The sequence below is a fragment of the Perissodus microlepis genome, chromosome 2 (assembly GCF_051167445.1).
Source record: "Perissodus microlepis isolate ML-2025 ecotype Zambia chromosome 2, ASM5116744v1, whole genome shotgun sequence".
Classification (NCBI taxonomy): Eukaryota; Metazoa; Chordata; class Actinopteri; order Cichliformes; family Cichlidae; genus Perissodus; species Perissodus microlepis.
The window spans coordinates 13524072-13548624 of record NC_140462.1 but is presented as its reverse complement, the minus strand read 5'-3'; the positions used below and the strand labels follow the sequence as shown (position 1 = coordinate 13548624).

Here is a 24553-nt window from a genome sequence, read left to right as displayed (position 1 = left end):
CTTTATGGTTTTTCCTATAATACCTGGTGGTGCAGTGGGTGATTTTTTTGTCACTTCAGCTTTATATATTATGTTTAACCCGAGTGACCACCCGATCAGCTGGTGGGTAACAGGCATCTCCGAAAACGTTAGAGCACTTATGCAAATATGTGATGTCTTGATAAATCGAGCAGATATTAGGAGTTTACACAGCACCATTCTCACATGAAAATATCTTTAAAGTTTATTTTTGTGACCCAGAAAGAGTAATATTTCAAACTCTGCCACTCTGTGTTCCTCCGCCACTGCCTCGTTTGAGTTTTGGACGAAATGGATTCTGGGATATTGCATTTTGTCATTTCGAGCTGATTGGAGACCAGAACAGCCAATCAGATTTTTGTGCATCCAAATCTGTGATTGGCTGGTTTTGTGGCACAAATATAACGGTGTAGAGAAGTTCCTCCTGATTGTAGTTTGCACTGTAACTCGCAACCCAACCTTTCTGCAGTTTCAGCATAATGTTAAGCTTAAAATGCAAAAGTGTTCGGTGCGTCCCTCTTCTGGACGCGTATATCTACACGATAGTCAAACCCATACTTTTGTGAGCGTGTCTGGAGTCAATGTAGCCACTGCTACTGTTATTCTACCAGCAATCATGTAAAATTCACAAACTGCTCTTTCTAACAGTACGTGCTTTGCTCACTCTTTACTATGTTTCGAAATAGATAATTGTCTACGATATGAAACTGCATGTTAGCTAACGACAACAATTTACTTCTTCAGAAACCAGCGGGCAGTGTCACTGTAGCTAAGGCCATCTTTTATACTGTTTATATAAAATACACACTACCTTTTTATTTGGAATTGGCATTATGATATCAGTTATGTCCCATAGGCTATAATGTTTGCAATGGCTAAAAAGATAAATAAATGAATGAATGAGCTAACATATTGGAGCTAATGATCGACTTCATAGTACCATTAGCAGGCTACCTTACCAACCATTTCATTCAACCTTTTCGTCTTATAAACAAAGTATCATGTTAACGTTTTAAGTAACAAGTTTGTCACCACCTTGTTGGTGTCTTTAAATTACTTTATAATAAAAGATTTTATGTTTAAGTAGTGATGTGGGTTTTTTTTTTCGATAGTTGAAAAAATTGGCTACTGAGTATTGTGTAATTTTACTGGTACTGGAACAAACTAGTCTCTGATACTGTAAAATATCTATGATCTAAAGCCTACAGTGTAAATGATAATTAGTTAAACACCAAGCTCACCCATGAGCCTTACCCGTATGTTAAGGTTAAGTTGTAAAGGTTAAGGTTAATTGAATCAACATCTTGATATGAAATGGTCTGGTCTGTATTCGTATAGAAGAAATAGAAATAGAAGAAACAGGACTCAACAATTACAGTTTCAATAGATGATAACACTGGTTTAGTGAATCACTAAAGCCTTTTATTCTGTTTGCCCCTTCAGTCAAAGAAGAAAAAAAAATCTCAAGTAAATGTTGCGGTTAACACCATACACATAGTTTTGAGATTTCTGCCCTCACCCCAGCACAATGGCTGTGAGAAGAATTTTGATTGTGGCGCTCAAAGCTTTGATATATTTTAAAAGATTAAACAGTGTTTTTCTGTAGAAGAAATGTCCTTGTTTTTCCAGACAGATCTCACTTTGAAGTATTCATAGGAACTCCTCAGTGCTGAATAAAACAGTCTTTAAAAAAAGAAAACAGTTCACTCTGTTCTATGGATTATAAAGAGTACCTTTAACACTACTTCTAGAATGAAGCATTGCTGCCAATATTTCAATGTAATTTCTCAACTCTGTAGTCTCTCTATAGTCAAAACAAAAACTGAGATTTCATTCATCCCTGCAATGGGGTGAAGGTAAAAATCTTAGAGGTGGATATTTCAAAACCTGGACCGATACAGTGGGTTTTATTCATTCAGCAATCAGCCCATTGTTTATGACCACTCACAGGTGAAACAATCATATAGGTTATCTCCTAACAGCAGCACATGTCAGGGTCTGGGATTTATGCGATTTAAGTAAAGAGTGAGCTGTTGTCGTCAAAATGCGGGACCGGGGAGAATGAGCAAGCGTAAGGACCTGAGACGCTTTGACAAAGGCCAGATTGTTTGAGCCAGACGACTGGGTCTAATAACAAGGGCTGTTTGTGTTAAGCTGTGATGAGTGAGAGGAGAACCATAAAATGGTGACAGGGTGTTTGTTGCTGAGGAATGTGGAGCAAGTCTGATCCAGGATGGATGCCTTGCGTCTTACCCGACTTAAAAGATCTGCTGTCTAGGTCTGTCTTTAGTATGAGAGTAACTACAAATTTAAAAAAAAATGTTCACCCTTTACCTCTTAAACTTCTTACAGTCACTATAATAATGTAGGTTTCTGTATTATTATTATTATTATTATTATTATTATTATTATTATTATTATCATTATTATTATTAGTAGTAGTAGTAGTAGTAGTAGTATGATGATCATGATGTTCATATTAACAGGACAGAAGCGTTTCTCATATAAACATTTCTTATCTTCTGGTGTGCCTCAGACCCAGCGCCGTGTGACGTTCCATCTTCCAGACGGTTCCCAGGAGAGTTGCAGTGACAGCGGGCTTGGAGACCCGGAGCCTAGCATCACTGCCAGTACCACCCAGCCTCTTCCCCTTAGCTTCCCCCAAGAGGAGTACTATGAGCAAACATCACCTAACAGCCGGACCGAGGGAGATGGAAACTCAGACCCTGAATCCAGTGAGTAGTATATTTTTGCTAGATCTCACAGCAGGCAAATCCTTTCTTTTATGTTTTTCATTTTTATTATTGTTTGTGCTTTCTGAGGCTGACAGCATAATTTACAAGTGGCCATCTGTGTTTTAAAACAGTACAATTATTTACTGAGATTACAGCTGTGATTGTAATTGTAACAACACAGCTTTGCAAACACTAAACCAGCGGCCATTTTTGTACAAAAAAAGAAAAACAACTAGCCATGCATGTTGTTTTTGTGAGTTCATTCTTTAAGCAAGCAAAAAAAATCAAATATTTCGCTACGTACTCATTCTTAGTGTGTTATATTTGACAGTTTTCTTTATACAGATTAAACCAAACACCATCTCAGTCATTTTAAAATATGCAAGTAAACTGGTTTCATTAAAAAAAAGAAAGACACAAGCAGTGATTCTGTCATGGGAAAGCAGAATAAAATAAAAAGGATGTAATTTGCACAATAGTGTGTTTGCTACTTAAAATTTATTTTGTAAGGTTAATTTTTTTTAAACTGTTGTCCAGTGTTAAGCTGCACAACGTAATGGGAATTATTCCTCTGTGTTGCCAAAATTGTATTTTAATGATTCACAAGACAGCTGTCACTCCATGGCTTACTGCCCACTGCTGTTTTCCATAAAACAAGCCTTTTTAAACACAGGGATACACAACTCCTTCCTCATGCATATACATTTTAATATATGCTCAAACAAGTTCCAGATGGAAAAAGAAATGTCCTTAAGACAAAACAAAACAAAAAAACTCTGGGTTTTTTCATCAGTGTCAGTGTAGATCAAAAGTCTTTACACAAGCAGCATACCAGAGATGCTGCTGAAATTATTTTGCCATATATCACAAGACAGCACGAACAAGGCTATTGTGGGTCCCACTGAATCCAGGTGAATCAGATTTTATTTTCTGGATGTAACCCTCCATCGTATATTTCGGACAGGACTGGTGCTCGGACTGGTGTAGATCTTCACTCTGTTGATTTTCAGTTTTCTGTCAAAATGTGAGACTGTTTTTTCTTTTTCCTATGCAGCATATAAAATCCAAAGAACACTGAAAAATAGATTGCTTTGTATACACCTACATGCAGTAAAGCCATTGTGTCATTGTTGTAAGTGAGACAAGAGTCCCTGGTGCCTCCCCAGCATCTGGGCTGACAGGTTTGGGGCCTGGGTGTCAGTGTGAGTGTGATTGTGAATGCTTGTGTTAGGTATTAAACAAAATGGGCGACATTGTGGTGATGGCCCTCTGTTCATGGCAAGATTGTGAAGTTATAACAAGACATTTTTGTATGTTTAAAAAAAATTTTCACACATCTGTACACATGCATGTTTATAAATGCATGCAGCACATCTCCTTCCCCAGCTGTTCTCTATAATGTATTCACCATGTTGACAGTAGTGATTCATATGTGATTCATTCAAATAGTGAGGCAATTGCTCATGATTCCATTAATATACAGAGACATAAACATCTCATACTTCATAAACTTGCTCAAATACTCCACTTATTACCCACTTTCCCTCTGGGGTAATATTTGTTGAAGTGTCTTAGCTTTAGACAGAAGACCATACTAATGTAATAAATGCATGTGTACTTTTGCAAATTGCTGCATGAAAAATCCTAGTGAGTGCTGTATCGGAGTCTAATATAAGTAGTTGGATATTAGAAAATCTATTTCTAGTTATTTGACCACAAAGCCACGTGTAATACTGTATTAAAGTCAATATAGTTCTAACAGATAAATAGTAAAGGCAGGTAAGAGGAGAATGGATCCTTTTCAAAGCTAATGTGCAAGCCATATAAAGCGATTTGATTAATATGCATCTTGTGTAATTTAGCAGAACCTTGATGAGTTTACAGGCTCGAGGAAATTACAGGAAAATCTCATTTTAATTCCTATAAAATAGATCTTTCATAAACCAAGCATTTCCACCTAAAACCAAGAGTCTTTTCATTTGCTTTTGGATGCTACCGATTCAACACACAACACACTTGCACATCATTTCAAGGCAGAGTGAAAATTCACCTGACTCATCGAGCTCCATTTTCTTCTTTCAGAAGTTAAGTCAGATAAACTCTGACTCTGTGCAGCTCAGTTCAAAAAGAGAGATGGATCCTGTGCACGTTGACTGTCTCAGAGATGAGTGTGTTGGTGACAGAGGGGGGCCTAAGATGGATTAGATATGGTTTTATCAATGAGCACCAGGCTGGCATGGCAGTGGCAATCTCTTATCGTGTCGTCTCAATTTGTAAAGCAGAAAGAACAAGGAAAAGTGTAAAGAGGAGAGAGGAGATGGAATGACTCCAAGTGAAAAGTGAGAAACAGAGCTGAGAGATTGAAAGACCCGAGCAACAGTAGAACGAGAGAATTTCGAGAGTCAAAAGCAGTGTTGTTTCTTAAAGGTGCTTCAGCTAGAACCTGAATGTCAACTTGCTCTGAATAATTGTCTGTGCCAAAGGCAAGCCATGTGGCCTTCTTATGACAATGAATTTCTCAACTCCTCTTTAAACCTGCATCTTTATTAGACCACCCTCTCTTGATATAAAGTTCATATGACATTTTATGTTTCTATTATTTATGAGTAAGGCGGCTGTTCATTTTATGGGTTCTTGCCTCCCCCTCCAGGCTTATTTCACCACCCCGCCATCAGTCTTAAGCTGTCGCCTCTCTTGTCACACATTATTTCGAAGATTTTGTTAGTTCTTCTTCTGTCTCGACAAATATATAAAAAGTCCTAATTAACATCATTTGCACGTACGTTTTTATGTCAGAGCTGTATACGTCAAACAGCTGGCAAGTGCGAAACTATACAAGCAGAACAATTAAACGTGGTGAATAGTTCAAAATGGGACATACATGTAATTCTTTGCTTTGGCATCTACACCACTGTTTCAGTCGACATTCCCTCTAGTGACTTTGAGCTTTCCGGTACAAATCTACCCACGTTCACTCAGACGGTGTCTTGGTGTTTGAAACTGGAATACTAAAAGTATCCACTTGATGAAAAATGTAACCCACCTTGGCAATGACATTGTGATGTGGATTTGTTTGTGGGTAGCGTGAGCATACTCTTGATCTGTCAACCTGTGTGGACACTGAAATATTTCAATCCTGTGTTAATTTTTAACCTCACTTTTTATCTGCTTCACTTTTTTTGTGGTAACCTGCGCAGTTAAGCAGATGTTGTACTAATGATGACCTGAAAGGCTTTTGAAGAATGATGGGAATCATCATGTCGCGAGCAGCGATCAGTGCTAAGCCCTCAGACAAAGTGGGAGCAAATCCCTGAGTCTAAATCCCTCACATTTTTCAAACAATACACAATTTTGTTCTCTGGACAATTTGTAATATACTTATTTCTTTCTCCTGTTGTTGGAGTTGAGGGATTTAGGAGCTTGTACTTTTGCCCACTTACAAGCAGCTCAGCAAAGGCAGTTCTGACAAAGTGCATTAGTCTCTGGAAGGAACATGAAATATCTGCACAGCACAGTGCCGTATCTTAATCTGTGGCATATGGCTTTCAAATGACCAGCTTACACCTTGTCTGTCTAAGATCTAAATCTGCTATTAAAATAAGCCAATCCTTTTTAAATACTGCAAATGTAATAAGATTACGGTTCTGAATGCGCTGCAATGCATTCTGTATAAATCTAAAAAAAAAAAAAAAAAGGTAATTACTCATCAAATTAGAGATTTCAATCATTATTTTTTTGTGTGATGTTTACTTTAACATTTTTGGGGGGTCTTTTAAGGCACATTCTATAATTCCTGATACCAGCAGACAAATAATCTGATTAAAGGCTTGCAAAGTTCATACTTTCTGGGGGTTACATTCTCAACTCTTTGATTTCTGTAGGTCCAAAATTTTCATAATGGCTCTCAGACTGAGTTTCCAGTTGGCTGATTTACAACTGCCCTTTTCTTGTCTTTAGAAAAGGCCACTTGACTTGATCTAGTGTGCCAAACACGTTGGTACCACTTGAATTTTTAATACTTCTCTAACCTCCAACTCTACTCAGTATGTCTGGCCGCCCATTCGCTTGTGCTGAGATTGGAATTCAACTGTCTAGACACAATCTACCAGCAAATAAAGGGATTTAATGAGGAAAAAAATAAGTTTGTGGGTGATTGGGACTGTGAATTACGAAAAAGTATAACACTACAGTTTATCATTAAAAGCAATAGTTTAGCACATCATTATGTGACAGCAGCAACATTACAGTGTTCAGTACAGTTAGCTACATTAATTATTCATATGAGCCGGATCTCAGTTTCACTTTGAGGGTTCTCATATGCAATTAGAAGTAATGAATGTGCTTCTTAATTACATTCATTTGTGCAAATTTCCATTCCCCATTGAATTTTTTTCTGTGGAAACATTGTGACACTGACCAATGGCATATCATTTGCAATGTGACTAAATCCATTCAGCATAGAACAATTAGCTGTAATTAGTGTTACAATGTCATGAGCGACCAGGGGGAAAGACTAAGCTGACATGCAAGGGAGAAGAGGACCCTTGTTCAGAGAGTTAAAAGTCCAATATTGCAGCAAGAGCCAGATAATTGGCTGACCACAGGTTAGAAAGATGATGAACTGTTGTAAGAGTAGTTTTTTTTTTTCAGCTTTTATGTGCAAGGTTGGCTGAGCAGGCATTCTCTTTGATAGCAATGCCACACTTACTTTAGCTGCCAATGCAACCTTTTACTTTTGCCGGCCCATCTCATCATCTGCTGCTGACAAATGAGCAGCTTCACAGGAGTAATTAAGAACCAAGTGCCTTGCTTAAGGGTACATCGCTGGTGGTTGAAGGATGGGAAGAAGGATTACCTTACATATTGTCATGTTATCTGACTTATTCTGGCAGCAGTGTGTATATTTAATTCATACCGCACATAAAATGGTAATGCAGCCTATTCCTTCTCTTGCAGTTATCCCACAATCTGCAAGATAACTTCTTCAGACTAGTTTTTCTTTCACATCATTTGCACCAGTTTGCTTCCTGCTATATATTTCTCCACGATATAAATAAATAAAAGCCTTTGTGCCTTCTGGCTCCCAGAACTTTTTTACAGCTTCCCCAGTGGGCCTGCAACAGAGCTAAATGAAGCAACAGTGAATATTAACCTACATAGATTGGACCTTTCCTTTCAAGATGATTTTAGGTGCTTTTTTCTGCATTTTCTGATCACTGGGGGTCTAGAACTGAGTCGGAAAGGGGATTTAAATGGACTCATCTGTATCCTTCTCATCCAACTGGGATTTGGTGGAAGTGCTCAGTTGTCAGAGGTGAGGTGGAGGGGAACCCTTGTTTTATCTGGTTCAAATGCCACACCAGTTGTCTTGGAGAGAGAAAGAGACGAGCTATTGATCTGGAGGAGTCAACTCAGCTCACAGAAATCTCTCTCCACCCTCCTTCAAACAGCTGAAAAGTGTCATGTTGGAAACCTCCTTTTCCACAGTATTAGGGCCTTGTCTTTGTTGGCCTGCCAAAGTCTTCTGTGAAGTTGAGACAGGAGCTTTCTGGTGCAATCAGACAGATCTTACCATGAAAGATCTCGAGAGTGGCAGTTGTAGATTTAAGACATTTTAACAGCTCTACATATTGAAAGTTGAGCATGTTATTAGAGCTGAGAGCTGCAAACTAACTGCATATTATCCACAAGATATTAGGTAGATATATTTTTAGTACAGCACTGACTTGAAGTCCTAACTATTATGTGCTTTATGTGGATAAATTTACTTTTTTCAACTATTGTAGGGGATTATATTTCTGTTTTAAATGAGAAAATGTTTGTGTTATTATTGGATCCTTTGATACTTTTATTTCAGCATCTGTTAAAGAGGCAATAGGCAGCTTATTTTTTTAAAAAATGTTTAATTTCACTATGAAATAAATGCTAATTGCACAATGTAGTGGCTATAGAATCATGAGACCATCCCCTTTTAGGTTGGTTCCCCATATGCCTTTTTTTCCACTATGCTATTCTGTCTGCCACTATGTATCAACATACCCAGGGAAAATGTGAGGCACAGTTGTGCAACCCAAATAGGTAGAGGAGAGTGGAGTTTTTCCCCCAGTACCTATTGGTAGCTTTCCCCAGGTAGCTGAAATGGAGGATGGTGAAACAAAAGGAGTTACTGTGGAAACTCTACCTAGAAAAATAAAAACAGCCTGGTTGTCAGGGGAGGAAGGCAAAGAGGGAGAGTGATATAAAGCGAAAGTAAAACAAAAGTGATCATGACTGGTTTAAACTCATTGAGCTCCAGGGCTTTGGAGCGGTTCAGAACCAACATACACTTAGCATTATTTTAACTAGATCACCAAATAAAAAGAAACAAACAAAGAAAAAGAACATTATATTTGTCACAGTGACACAAGGAAGGCTCGTCTTTTTGCACATTTATGCACGAGCATCCTCAGAATGAAATTTTTGAGAGAAAAATAAAAATATTGGCATGATACAGTGTCTGGCTGTCCAAAAGCTCCTGTTTCAAACTGACTCAGCAGCACTGTGATACGAGTGGGTTTTGAAAGACCTACACAATTAAAATACGTATTTGAAAGTTCTCAACATGTTCAGTATGTCTTATGTCTGATTTGAGAAGGAATCAATAGCTGCCAAGTTTGATCGTATCTCTGGACAATGTATTCTGAACTCGGCAGGGCTGGAGAGAGACTTCAAACAAGGATAGCCGCTCAAAGGCCCCAGCCAGCAATTCACTTTGTTCCATTTCACTGACTCTGTGATTCCCAAACTGGAATATGGCTCTGGCTGCATATAAAACCTGTAAAATATTGTGTTTGAAAGAGGTGAGCGTTGTGAGTCCTCGATTCCATAGCTGATTTGGTCTCAGTATTATCAAACATGAATAATCAAAAGCAAAAACAACACACTTGAAGTAAAAAATCTGCGAGCTATGTATTTGATGATAATGGTGTCTGGCATATGCATGGTGCGATTAGCTGTAGGTTTTTATAGTCATATATTTTAGTCTGGTTGGAAATAAACAACCACTAAGCCTTGTCTTGAGCTTCTGGTCAGAGCTCCTCAGACAATAACCAAGATGAATTTTTAAATTCGGAAGAAAACCTCATCACACATTTGGATCCCACAAAGCTCCAAACATTTCCTAAGATCTCTCCTTCAAGTATGATGACCTGAGGTTACACCTGACTGTAGAGCAGAAACCTCTGAGTCCCTACAGAAGCAAGAGGAAAACATGGGAAGCTATAAAATATGGATTTGCTAATATTTTATTCAATTTAATTAGATACAGATAGCTTTCACAAAAATCCCAAATGTAGATGACGTTAAAAAAAAAGGGAAAGCACTGCTGCACTGTTTTAGCACCTCTGCTTTGACTACAGAAAATAATATTGACATATCCAGTCACTAAAACCTAGGTAAGCAGTGTCTGGCCAGTGAAATTTAACTTCTTGGGTCTCAAAACAGTGTTCTGTCTGATTAATAAATAAATAAATAAATAAATAAAACAAAGCAAGCTGGATTAGCTACTGCTCTTTGATGGGAAACTGATAGGAAGACCAGAACTGTCCCAGCAAACATCGTTGAAATATTTGACGTCATTTCTATGGTCAAAATCGTCACATCACAGCTCAGATCAGACCTTGTCGTACAAAGTGAGAAATACTGCAAGGAAGAAATGACATGTTTTAGCCTTTGTTTTATTTATTTATTTATATTTTTAAACAACAGCTAATAGGGTTAGTACTACAAACTGGTTGCACAAAGTTTAGAATCTTTTAATATTCTTTTAATAAAAATAAACAATAATTTTATGCCATTTATAGTTTTTTACATATAAATTCTATTTCATTTGTTGCACAGTAATTAAAAGCAACTCTTATGATTAGCCCCTCTCTGTCCATAATGTCGGGAAACAAAAGCAGGATAAGCTCGGGATTGTTATTATTTAAACACAAAGAGCTCATAGGAAAAGTGCTGAACCCAATAACAAGAGCGTCCACGTTCGACTTACACTTTTGCAGTTGTGTTTTCTCTTTTTCCTTCTCATTGATTCTACCAAGTTTTTTTTTCTTTTCATCTTAGCTATTTAGTTTTAGTATTGTTCACAAAAAAATCTGAAGATCCCATTTCTGTTCTGGAAGGAAAGACAAATCCCTTTGAGTTTAGAAGGTCATGCCTTAAAAATCTGCTAAATCTAACATTGGGATCTACCTGCTGTGGTGACCCCTTGTGAATAAGAGACCAGCCGAAAGTAACCTTTATTCTAATGATTAAAGATATACTAGGAAAAAAAATTTTGAACACAGAATTCCTTAGGAGCTTTCATTTTTGAACTATTTTTCAACCATGATTAGACGCCAAGAAAAGACCACCAGCTGACAGTTATTTAGCATTGAAATTTGGGGGGTTTTTTGGGTGGGGGGGTCGTGCCCTTGGCTCACCTTTCACCACTCTTAAATCACTTACGATGTGCAAATTATTATACACATGTACAGATGCCACTTAGCAGTAGGAAGTAAGTTAGCAAATTACTCTGTGATTTATCATCTCGATAGATAAGTTGTATGTCGCTAATCACCTTGACAAAGTGTGGTGCCGCACACAAGCACGATTCATTTCTGAATTACACCGCATGCCATACCACCGGCCAACCGTCTCTACAATACTCCCGGTTCTCATTGAAATTACAATGAATAATTGTGGGTGTTGCTTCCCCTGTGAAAAGCACATGGCATTTTTTCTCTTCCCACACAGCACACCTCTCCTTCTTTCTCCGCGTCCCTTCCTTTAAGATATTGCGCCATATTAAAATGCATGGTCTCATCCCATTCTCATTTTTCACATGCAGTCGGTCTCAAGGATAAGGATGGCCTCTGCTCAGAAGGACTTATTGACCAAAATAACTGTGCATCAATATGTCTCCTGAAGGCTGAGCAGACCACAGCCTCACATGAGTTGTATTTTCACCAACTCTGTCAGCCTTTAATGTCATTGACCTGGGTTGTCCGGATATTCTGCAGTACACCAATAGCGGACTAGAAGCATATGGCAAAGACGTCTTAAAGCTTCATTGTCCTAAAAAGAGCACAATTATTTACGCATCAGGGGAAGCTGAATAATAGAAGAAGAATGAGAAAAATGAACATTAAGCAGATATTTACTTGAAGAACAGCCTGCTGTGACTGAAGTAAAATTATATTGCGGCTTTTCTCTGCCTTATTTTCCAATACGAAAGCGCTATGAGATTAACTGCAGTTTTGATTCGATTCAATTTACAGTGATAGCTTCAGCATTGCCGCAATGACATCAATGATATGATGACAGACGGCTACAACTTTGATGCCATCTGTCTATATTTCACGTATTAGCATATTTCTGCTAAAATGTGTCATTCACAAGAAATGCAATATTTTTCTGTGAAATCATTAATTTCACAAGCACAAGCATAAAACTGCAATAAATTTCATGCTTAATAGTACTCATACACATACATACCCAACTGATTTCTGATGAAGTTACCAGCTTTTAATCCAGTTGGTTGTAATATAATAAAAATATATTTCTATATGGTAAAGAATACAGGTTACAGTATGTTTTGAAATTGTATTCTGAATTAACACAATCATTTAATCCGGGTGTTGAATGCACAAGCATGCTTGGGATTACTCCACTCTGCATTATATGGAACCTAACCACGCTCAATCAATGTATACACTGACTGGTTGATAAATTGGTATTCATGGAGATGTGGAAGCCCTCACATGCTGGTAATACTGATGCATGGAGTCAGAGTGTGGTGAGAAACGACGGAAGAAGTTGTACTGAATGAGTGCAAGAAAAACGAGAGAAGAAAGAGAGTGAGGCTTTCAGATAGGACAAGGGGGTTGATCTTCAGCTAGGCCCTCCAGGACATGTTCGGCCTAACAGAAAATGACAGTGGAGTTCAAGGAGGCTTGACACTGAACACATAAACCTGATTGTTGTGTACTCTATGCTGCAAGAAAGCTGAGGCATTCATCACATCCACCATCACAAGTTTGTGCTGCACTTCTGCCCGTGCTCTTTGTGAGGCATCTGTGGGGACCTCAAGGCAATGTAGCACTCGTGAGCAGTCTGCCACTCCATGCATGCAGAAGCAGACCTGGTGCACAAAATACTTGCCAGAAGCTCCTGCGAGCAAGCAGACAGACTGTGTGCTGTTGTCCCCATTTCCCCCTGACACCTGCATGATTGCATTGATTTGTCCTTATTCTATTCAGCCAGATGTCCCACTGGATTTCAAGCGTCAAACATCTGTCATACTGACTAATTCAAAAAGAAAAAATAATATTGACAATTTCCAGGATTTTGTGGAAATTGTTCTACTTCTCTGGATTATTATTCTATTTATAAGCTATTCAGGCTAAAACAGCAAAACATAACACCAGTGGTTGCTGAAAAAAAAGACGCCCTTTTATTTATTTTTTTCCATTTAGACATCTCAACACTCTTCAAAGTTCTAAAATATTCTTTTACTGTAAACAGCGTATCCGAAGTATTTACTGACATAAATGCGGTTCTTTGGATGTATCCCTCGGTGTTCATTTCAGACAGAATGGTAAGAGACAGAAGAAAATACTGGGTGAAAGAAAGGCAACGTTAGAGAGAGTGAGTTCATAGTATTAGCAGAAATAGACTGAAACATCTCCTGAAGCTAGTTACAGGCACTAGCAGCAGCAGCAATGTCTTTGTTATGATAAAATCGGGGACCTCTGCAAGTGTGCCCTTGATTCTTCAGTTGGCTTAACTCGGCAGGTCACCAAGGGGAGGCAGATGCTGTCTTGAGGCATGTCCCACTGCCTCCACGAGGGCTATTGCTGGTGTTGCTGAGCCTGTAGAGGGGATGGGGGGTTGGAGGTGCATTAAGCCTCAGCTTAGCCACCACAGGCCAGCGCTGGGGATGTTGGAATGAGCAGAAATGCTCATTTTGATCCAGTGAGGTATAATAATTGATGATCAGTCCTGCTGTCGCATCTGGGACCCACTGGTCCATGCTATAATACACCCTTAATGCAACACATGGTGGTGTGGACAGAGGTGCCATGGGGTCTCATGCTGACTTTCATTTCATGTGGTATAATGGATGATTGAGCAAATACAGTTCCATATAATGCACCATGGAAAGCCCTCTCTCGTACCTTAACTTCTTGTACGTGTTGAATAAAAGGCTGAATTCATCCCTGAAGAACTTGAGACATTTGATCACTAAAAGCCCTCTTTTAAGCTGTTGTTGCCTTGAAGCGTCTAATTATAGTTACACTTTTCTAAACATATAATGCAGAAGAAAAGCACAAACACTAAAATGTTTGAGATGAAGGAAAGTAAACACGAAGAGTAAAAGCAAACGGTAGTCAGCAACTGTCAATTTGGGAACATTTTAGTCGTACAGAAAATGAAAGTGCAGTTTAGTGGCCCTGGAATTTTGTTAAGAAGATCTTTGAGACCACGCAAGACAATATTTCTCAATTCTTCAAGTTAATGAATTGGCAGAGAGTAAAAGAGAAAGTCCTGTGAGGAAGGACATATAAAATCTGCTCTTTTCTGAAGTTCAGCTTCATCACTCTTAAGGCCAAAAAATAAATAAATAAATAAATAAAATAAAATAAACATCTTATTTGTTGTTTTGTTTCTTTATTAATCACCCTTGTTATCCAGAGAGACACAGCGCATGCAGACCCTTTACATGCCAAGCATATATATAAAGCATTCCTACAGAAGCACATACATACGAATACACCTTGATCGGCATCTAGCTGAACAAACCTCCCACGTTGCACAACTACAGTTAAGAACAGAGAGGTCAAACACAAAGCACTAGCATCGACAACCTAAGGGTCTTTGAAAACCTCCCTTGTAGATCTTTCTTCAGTGTGATTCTCCTGCTGCAGGAGATCAAACGAAAAGCAGAGCTGCCCAACACGAGATCAGTCCAAAACTCGAGCAAAACAAAAAGTCCCCCAGTCTCTCCTCCACACAAAACAGGTCTCACGTAACGTCACGATTTCTTTTAAAAATTAACGTGAACCGCTTAGAAAGTTAGAGTTTCAGCGTAAATGCCAAAAGCGATCAATAGGTTGCCATTATCCTGGTCACAGTGGACAAAATTTAAACCACTGAGCAGCTTTGTCTGTTCAAAAAAGGAGCTCTGTTTCGTGTTTGTTGTCATTGTTGGTCGTCAGTGATCCGATCACATTTTAATCACAGTACTCGGCCTCATTGATTTCAGTTTACCACAGATTGTGCAGAATGAAATATTGGTCTTTTTTTTTTTCTCCATCAGTGGCAATTATCCAACAATAGGAGCTTGATATTGCAGCGTATTAGAAGGCATGGTATTTGTGAAATACTGGGTTTGGGCGACTTCTGTGCAGCAGCCAGGATTTGAATATAACAAGCACACACACACACATTCACATGTGCAGCAGACACATGCCTGTGTGCTCTCGAGGAGGCGCTGATATACACCCACAGGCCCACTTATACTGTCAACAAATGCAGACAAGAAAGACAACTGGACACATAATTAGTGAATGGATGCCTTTTCTTGCCTTATCCCTTATCACTGATTTTTCAGAACAGCATATGTATGTTTGTTACACTTTGTACTCACAGTTTCAGACAAACCAAAGCCAACACGTTACACTTCCATACAGGTTTCTTGCCCTGTTTTTTACAAGTTGTGTTTTTAAGTTTATAAAGTTCTGGCTGCTGGTTATTCTAAAAATGTTCTTGGCTTTAACTATATTTTACTTGGCCCATACTATTAATGGCCATATTTGCAAGGGTCTGTCTGAATAGTATGGCATATGTTATTTTAAATAGAGGACATTAAGAGTTTCTTTCCTCATCATTTCAAACTAGACATTGCAGTTATTACTGTTAATTTTCTTCCAAGTGAAAAATGCGCATACTGCCATAGAACCCTGGCAAAATCCATCTGTCTTACCTTTGGAGCATCTGCCATTGCTTACAGGGCCGTCCACCTCACGAGTCACGGGGACTTAGCGACATCTGTCCCAACAGATAGAAAATCAGGATAGGGCCATCCATTCTGTTAACGCTCCACTGAACTCTGTGTTATGTTCACCATAATTTGCTTTTGGTTGCTGCAGCATCCCGGAATATTGCTTTGCAGCAGCTCAGACAAAGTCGACTGGTTGTAATGTGTCCCTTTTCGGCCATTCTGCAAGCAGATAATTTGATAAACCTCCAGACTTAATGGCTATGCTGCATCCTGATAAATGTGGGTAATATGACAGGGGACAGAGGATTTCCCTAACAATTTCTGAAGAGAAATTTGGCTATTAGGATGATTTGATATTTTCCGGAGAGAGTACATTTGATCTGAAGGGAATGCATTTTGCTGACATTCAGTGTATTACTGTATGACTTTTTTTTTTTTTAGTTACGGGAACCGATTCGTACACTGTTTATTTTGTTTCCCATCTTGTTCATGAATGTGGATGTAAATGCTGTATTTGGACCTCTTCAGGCAACATTTCATTTTAAACTGTTTTTCGGAGCGTCACATACCAAACTCATATTGCGGAGAAAACAAAAAAGTAGCGTTACAAAAACAAACTATTACTCAGTTTCCTATTTTTGGTTCCAGCTCCATATGCTCTTTCGCTTCTCCCGAGCAAAAACGCTCTCCACTGCACACATACAATATTATTCACAATACATTACCCTTTTATATATTCTTGAAAACACAAATCAGAATAAAGTTAGTGAAACTGACCATGCAGTGACCCAAAAGCTCTCTCTGGTCTGCCTCTCTCATGCTTTGTCTCAATCTTTTGAGGGTAAATGCGTCAGCTATTGCTCATATGGTAAAATATGCAATCTGTGCCTGCCAGTCTATGAGCGAGTTTTGGGTTAATCCTCATGAATACGTGACTTTGTCTGCATGAATAAATAAAAACCTGCTCACTGGGTAATTGAGGTGCTGTGCCACTAACAAACGAGGACACAATTTGTAAATGAGATTTTTTTTTTTCCTTCGCCAATCTAGACCTGTGGTGATTTATATGAAATGAAAATGCTTACTAAAAAAGAAGAAATCATATTGATTCAAAAAATAATGGAGATGTGACAGCGAAATTCACACCTGAGGACTCTTGTTTTGCTTTTTATTTTTTTCTGTCAATTTTGGAGAAGCTTAAGGGTATGAATGCCCCATTGTGTTAATGGTGGGTAAGAATACATGAACAGTAAATTTCAAGCACAGAACATTTATAGCGCACTGCTGAAGGTGGGGGGAAAGGAGAGACAGAGACAGACCCTGGAACGTGTTCTATTTTGTATTCTGAAAGAACCCCAATTTCAGTCAGTTTTGTGCTGTGTGTGTAACGGATTCCATATGTTGATTCCCTTTATAGATAAAAGCTACCTGTTTTAGGGCTACTGTTTTGACAGAGCACTTTTGGATTCACCGCAGCAACATCCCAGATAATGGGAGCCAACAGCCTAAAAAGGTTTCAGCGTGTCAAAAAATAAATAAAAACAACAGTGAGGTTACTTAAACTGAGATACCTAGAGCAGTTCAGAGAACTGAACATTGCTGCATGTGTACCACAGAACTGTAAGTTTCAATTTGGACTCTTAATCTGGTTCAAATTTGCACCGATCTAGTTTATGTTCACGTGTGCTAAGCATGCACTCCAGAATTTTGACTTTTTGAGCTCAGAAAACTAGTCAGCAGTTCCGGTACTTAAAGCCTTTCAACCTGGAGTAGTCCGTATACATAAAAATCAAAAGCTTCTATTCTATTTACAGCCTGATTTTATTACAAACATTACTCAGTTAACTCCATTCCCCTGAGTCGGTCATGGGCTCACCTTAGGTACGAAGTCTCAGCCTGTAAACATCTTTTCTTTATGGCAAACCATGTTCATCAAAGGCTTCTTAAAAACCTTAAAAATAATCAAAACAGATTTCATTTTGATAACATTAATGGGAAATATTGCTCTAAAATGTAAGGGCTTTGACTCTTGTTAGCTTAAATTTTTATTTGATTCAGTTTGAAATCATGAAATGATTATTTCTTCCCTTCAAATATGTAGAATAGAAAGAGAATTTGAATTGTTGAATATTGACAAATCCGTCAGATAACATGTTGACCTTGTAAAACATGTTTTTTTTTAATTCCATTGATTGTTTTTATTTGTATATTCTTAGATCGTTCCCTTCACCTTGTGTTTGTAATGGAGAGTCTAAACTGATATTATTTCTTTTAATAAAAACTGATCATTGTGCTGCAGCTCCTAACTCATTAATAGGCACGTATCTTGCCAAGTTTTCTCTGAAAGACCAATTTTCATTAATACAAATCTGAAATGTGTCAAATTAGAATGTGGAAATGCAAATGTATGAAGGTCAAGGTCAAATGTTAAAACTGTATTGGTTTTTGTGAGTATTGTTTGTTTGCCATTTGTATTTGAATGTCCCTGGTAAATGCTGTGAAGGCCAGTTCCTGTTTGCTCAGGGACTGACAGAAACAATTAGCTTCTTTAACACCAGGATGCCCGTGAAGTATCATTGCTTCTATCTCAGGAGACAAGAGTTATAATGGCTAACAATTTGGGTAGCATTTACTGTAACAGCAAAAATACACAACTATTATGATACTTATCTCGCAAGATATGATGACGACGAATACCTTGGGAACGAGATAATCAAACTCAGACAGGGCACCTACAGCTTTTAGCCCATCGTTTACTACCACAGTACACTTTTCTGGTGTTCGATATCCCACCAAAGCAAGCCTTGAGATGTGCATTGATTTCACTGGTGTCCTCTTTGCCAATCCTGCCCCTCACGCCTAGTGCTTGACCCACTTATTTTCTCATCTTTCCCTGTTTTCTCATGAGAGTTTTGCTTGCACACTGCTTTTCCCATTACAACGTGAGTGGATGCAGGCCAAGTATGATTGCATAGCATAGGCTGTCTCTCTCATTCTCTCTCGCTCTCTCTCATTCTTTTTCCCACTGTGACTCACACGCACACATACACACTCTGTCTACCTGAATGAGTTAGGTGATACCAGGCCAGTCAGCCAACAAATAAATCACCAGACAAATTGACATATATGCCACAAGAGAGACCGTCATTAAAGGAGTCGTTGAACACTGCGTGTGCTATAAGGATTCCAGCAATGATGGATATTGACAAAGCAGTGTGTTTAAACTAAACTAAAACCCATACTGACCAAGTAAATCCACAAATTACTGATAATACAGGGCAAGACAGTGCTCTTCCCTTTCTGTTAGAATTATGGACATCTAGTGATTAAAATGGAATATTTAGACCTGCCATGTTTTTATTTTCTTTCAGTGAATGCTTTATATCTACATGGGAGTGAGTTCTCTTCCAAGAGACCACCATGTGGACTCCCTCTGTCCTTCCATGTGTTACAGAAGTTAGTTTTTTCTTCTTTAACTTAGCCACTAAATCCAATACACTTATTATATTATATTATATTATATTATATTATATTATATTATATTATATTATATTACACTATATTATATTATATTATATTATATTATATTATATTATATTATATTATATTATATTATATTATATTATATTATATTATATTAGCTGGCTGGTGATCCCCCTGGCACCAACTAGTCCTGTGTGAAAAATGCGTATTCTCAAATCAGTTGGTGAGTGGTTGCTGGAGGTGGCTGGCTGTTACTAGATGAAAAAGCTTTCAAAAAACTTCCTTGTGGTCACCATAGCTCATAGTTTCATAGATAATGCCATTTTTATGCAATTTAGATGGGTGTCAAAAAAAGGTTGCAGACCACGTATTATAGCAGATATTCATACCAGATATTCAAATTAATAAATTTACGATTTCTTCATGTAGAAATACTGCACATCACAGGCCTTCGAGTACCCATAAGGTCATACATTTTTAAGACAACTTGAAAAAGTATGCACATAAACTTTTAAGACAATTTAATGCAACTTGTTGTTATCCCGCAAAAAATTTCACAGTCGAATGTAAATGAAGTGCACATCCAGTGGATCTCTCAATAGTAAGATTGTTAGATTAGATTATTATTAGAAATATTCACGCGGGGTGGCAGTTTCTACACTATGCCACATTGGCACCACCCCTGGTTATCTGCAAAACACTCTGAGTATAAACTGTTTCCTACATGTATTTTAGCAGTCCCCCAGTTTGCCAGTGGCACAATTACAGTCGATATAAAGCTGAAAGGCATGCAATAAGATCTCTTCTATGTGCTGTTTTAGGATTTGGTTTGTTTGTGTACTAAATGTGTGATTGTAGTTTCCAATTTTTCTAGGTTCATCCAGATGCAGAGCAACTCTTGTAAAATCTTTTAAATATTTGCACTTAATCAGGCATCCTGTGTTTAAAGTGCAGACTTTTTGTGTTATACTAACACCATTGTTTTTTTAATAGCAGAATACATACAGTAACATAAAAAAAAAGACATTCGAATAATTATTTTTAAGAAATGTGGAAACAGTACTGTACAAAAGGCTTGAGCCAGCATTCATTTATTTATATTTTGCTTTGAGGGAGCCAGATTGTCTTGCAATTTTAAATGGGCTGTAACAATAGTTCTTTTTAAAGGTCTTGAAAGTTTGTTGGATATTGCCTATCTTGCAAGATAGGTCTCATGGTGTGAAAAATCCATATTTAAATGTTTGGTTCAAATCATTGTCAGCATATACAGAGGTCAGGAGAGAGGTACAACAGTGAGTTTCTGCAGCCGTCTGTAAAATACTGTGGAGGCACCGCAAGACAGTCACAGTTTTAGGGCTGCATTTCAGCTAGCAGTTTCAGGGATGTTGTTAAAATTGATGGGATTATGAATGCAGAAAAGTACCATCAGATTTTGATCCACCATGCAATACCATCTGGAAAGCATCTGATTGGCAATGGCTTCATTTTTCAGCATGACAGTGATCCCAAACACGCTACCAATGCAGTAAAAGCATACATGAGTAGAAAAACAAATAGTAGAACACTATCAGTCACGGATTGGCCTCTCCAACGCACAGATGCCAACATCTTGACAGAAAACGGAACAAAAAAGGGAGCCAATATCCAAAGCAGAGCTTTGGAATGTCCTTCAAGAAGCCTGGATAACTATTTCTGAAGACTACTTAAAGAAATTACAAGAACACTGCTAAAGAGAGGTCAAGCTGTGTTGAAGAATAAAGGTAATAATAGTAAATTTGGACTTTCAAGTTCATCCGAATTGTCCAAACTCTGTTTTTTTATGTATTTCTGTATTTTGGTGTATGTTTCAAAATAAGAAAGGGTGGCTGAAAACGTTTGAATATTTGAAAATCGGTCGCACACCCACAAAAAACATTTCTTATGATCTTGTATTTTACAGGTACTTACATTTTTGTTCCAACACTTGTTTGTCAGAAAGAATAAAGGAGGAAACGTTTGCGAAAGGCAGAGTGAGGCTGGTTTCTTTGGAAGGATGCATAATATTTCTTAATAGTTTTGGAAGCAGGCTTGAGGCAGGTCTGTGGAGATCCTCCCTTCCTTCCCTGGATTATCATTTTTAAGCAGTTTTCTTGGGAGCAACTAGAATCAGCATTATAAAAGCCAAGGATGAAAAAAAAAATGGACCCAACCATTTAGGTTATTTCACAAGTGTATTTCCCTCCATATGTTTTGCTCCTGTTACTGCTCACACTGATCCAAGTGTGTTTCAAGTGTAGTTTTACCTCAAAAGCAACAGCACTGTGTGAGCTTCACTTTCTCAGGCCAGCTAGTGTTGTAATTTGAACTCATTTAGTTTTAGGCATGTGACACATTTAGCATACTGCTGCTATATCATCAGAATAATGCTGAGAGAGCCCTTTGTTCTTGATTTTTGTTCTTAGTTGTTGTTGTTGTTGTTTTTAAGTAATCATGGAGTAGTAATATTTTGTTATCCAATCTTGTGGCAATGCAGTGTTTCGACATTTATTTTATATATTTCATGCAAAGCTTAGCTTAAACCCCAAAATATCAATTGTGGTCTCGGGATGGTACAGGGAAGACTTTTTGTTCTAAAACACTGTCAATATATCCATGGATTCCACAAATATTAGACAAAGGCTTTTTTTTATATACAGTTATTATCCTTTCAGCAGTACATATGCACCACGGCAAATCCTTGGGAGCAAGTTGCAATTTTATTTTGAAACAAATGGTGAAGTTACAAATCAGTATTACTATTGATTTTTATTGGAAGGTGAATTACAAAGGATGTAAATCATGTGAATTGGCTAAACACACAGCCTGGGTTATGCATGTAAGACAAAGCCAATTTTTATTAAGTGGAAAATCTGAACTTCTTCAGGTAGCTTACCTAGTTTCTGATTTTCCTTTCACAGCAGTGGCATTTGCATTTTTCAACAGAGGCAGGATTTGAGCAAAGACTGTGATTGCTCTCTTTGCTAGTTAAATGTTTAAAGAAGACATGCAATTTGAATTGCTGCAGAGCTCATCAATATGAAATTGGACTAGTGGAGGGAAACAGAATGTAAGGAGGCAGCCCAGCAGCTGGTATGCCAAGATCCACACTCCGATACTCAATTTTCCACCACAAAAAAAAAATTGCATTCATCCTTGATATCAATGGCACATATATTTGGGTTACGTATTAGCACATTTGTGGTTACAATCTGGGACAGAATAGCTTCTAAGGGAAAGAATGAATGATAAATATTTGATACATACAAAAAAAAAAACAGTTATTGATTCAGCAAACACAATGAAAATAGTGTGGATAATCAGTTTTATTTCCACATTTTCACTGTTTTTAATGACAAGAATAAACATATCTGTTAACTGGCACAAAGCAGACTATATTCATCTAGGGAGAACTTCCCTGGGACTCCAAGCTTGTTATCTGTCACTCAAAAAATGATCCAATAGCATCCATAATGCTTCTAAAGCCCTCCCGTTGTCTTCTGCCCCTGAATCCTGCTGTGCTTGAAGATGTGTCGGCAGCAGCAAATTATTAAATTGTATTTTCCATTCTCAAGGGTTGTCAGCAGCCTTGCAACAAATAGAATTTCCCAATATAATTATGGTTACTAGGGGGAAGGTGAAATAGAAGAGCCAAGCAGGGATACTACTGGCAAACAATGAGACTCGGGGTTCTGACAAGTATTACCTACTTAGCTCTTATTATTATTCTGAGGCCCAAATTTGACTGATAATCTAGAACTGTCCTAATACAAATGTTTCTCAAAGGCACAAAATAATGTGTGTGGAGAGACAGTCAGAGTTCAATAGAGTTTCTGTCACCGACTCTTTCTGCTGATAAAATGCACTAGGCAGCAGGGTGAAAGGGAGCCATTTGTAGAGTTGACAGATTCCATCATGAATGACTTTAGCATACCTGAGAGCTGCTCTTTCCCTGCCTTCAGCATGCCCTCTGCAAGTGATAGGGGTGATGAATCAGGCTTTATGGGCCTTCAGAATGCCGGCGAGGCCAATCTGTGCGAATGGCTGTTAAAATCTGACATAACTTGACCAGGCCCCTTTAACAAGCTTGAAGTCATACTACACTCACAGTCCAGGCACATTTGTATGATTCTCTAATAATGCTTGGTCCTCATAAGGTGCTCGCTGACTTTCTGAATACCAAAGTCAAAAGGGAAAACAAATATTTTTTCTTTGCAGTAAGGCTCGTGATCTTCCTTGACTTCTTCCCTGGCTTTTCACTGCTGCTGGCAGTGATGGAAGATCAACCATGGTTGTGTGGGTGCTAGTAAACTGCCCTTGAACTGAATTATTCCTTCTAACAAAAGAGTGCTAAAAAAATAAAAAATTAGAAATGGCAGTGAAAGACAGCTAGAGAGACAAAAACATAATGAAATCACTCTACATGTTCTTTTCTGATTTCTAATACAGTGGCTGTGAAAGGAAAAGAAAACGATGTGCTACCTCATTGTTTCATTATTATCCAAAGCTGATGAGTTAATCTCTTTGAAGTTATTTCCCTTTCATTATTTAAGACCCCCTCCAAAGCACTACAGGCAGTGTTGGGGAGTAACGGAATACATGTACCGCCGTTACGTATTTAAAATACAAAATATGAGTAACTGTATTCCGTTACAGTTACCGTTTAAAAAGGTGGTATTCAGAATACAGTTACTTTGTTGAAATAAATGGATTACACTGCGGTACTTTCCTGTTTCATTTTGTCGCGGGTCAGGACTGTTTGGGTTTTGTTTGACAGCTACGTTCTGTTGTTCCAGGCAGCAGCGTTACGGTTGCCATGGTTACAGGGCGACGCTCTCTCTCTCTGCGACTGTGTGTTTCCTGGGTGAGAGAGCGCCTTTTCGTTGTTGTTGTTGTTGTGCTAAGCTAACAGGCAGAATGCTACAAGTATAGCTCTAAAGAATGTAGCATCATGGGCAGCGTAGTCCGTGTTGCAGGGAGAATGGACTGCCATACACGTTATGGGTCTGTGAGCGCGAGGAGGGAGAAAGAGGGGAGTGGAAAGGTACGAGTTGTCATCGAGCAAAAACGGGAGCTGGAAGCATGTAAATATAATAATAACCACTGTAGCCAAGAAGAGAGCCTGACGAGCCCAGCTGTAAGTAAGCTATTAAGACTCGACTGTACACTGTGTTCGTGTTTTCCTCCGAAAACAATAAGTTCCGTTGCAGCAGTCTTTCAACGCCTCTCTCTGTCTCTCGCAAGAAAAGTTGACCCACACAACAAAGTAAAGCTATTTTTC

General features: G+C 38.3%; 1 protein-coding gene across 1 annotated transcript in view; it reads left to right on the top strand.

Moving 5' to 3' along the window:
• pcdh11 (protocadherin 11) overlaps positions 1 to 24553 on the top strand; it is a 133672-nt gene that overhangs the window by 83180 nt on the left and 25939 nt on the right. The window contains exon 6 of the mRNA XM_084948264.1: positions 2555 to 2753. Within this exon, the coding sequence (XP_084804390.1) occupies positions 2555 to 2753 (199 nt within the window). The remainder of the gene's footprint in view (positions 1 to 2554; positions 2754 to 24553) is intronic.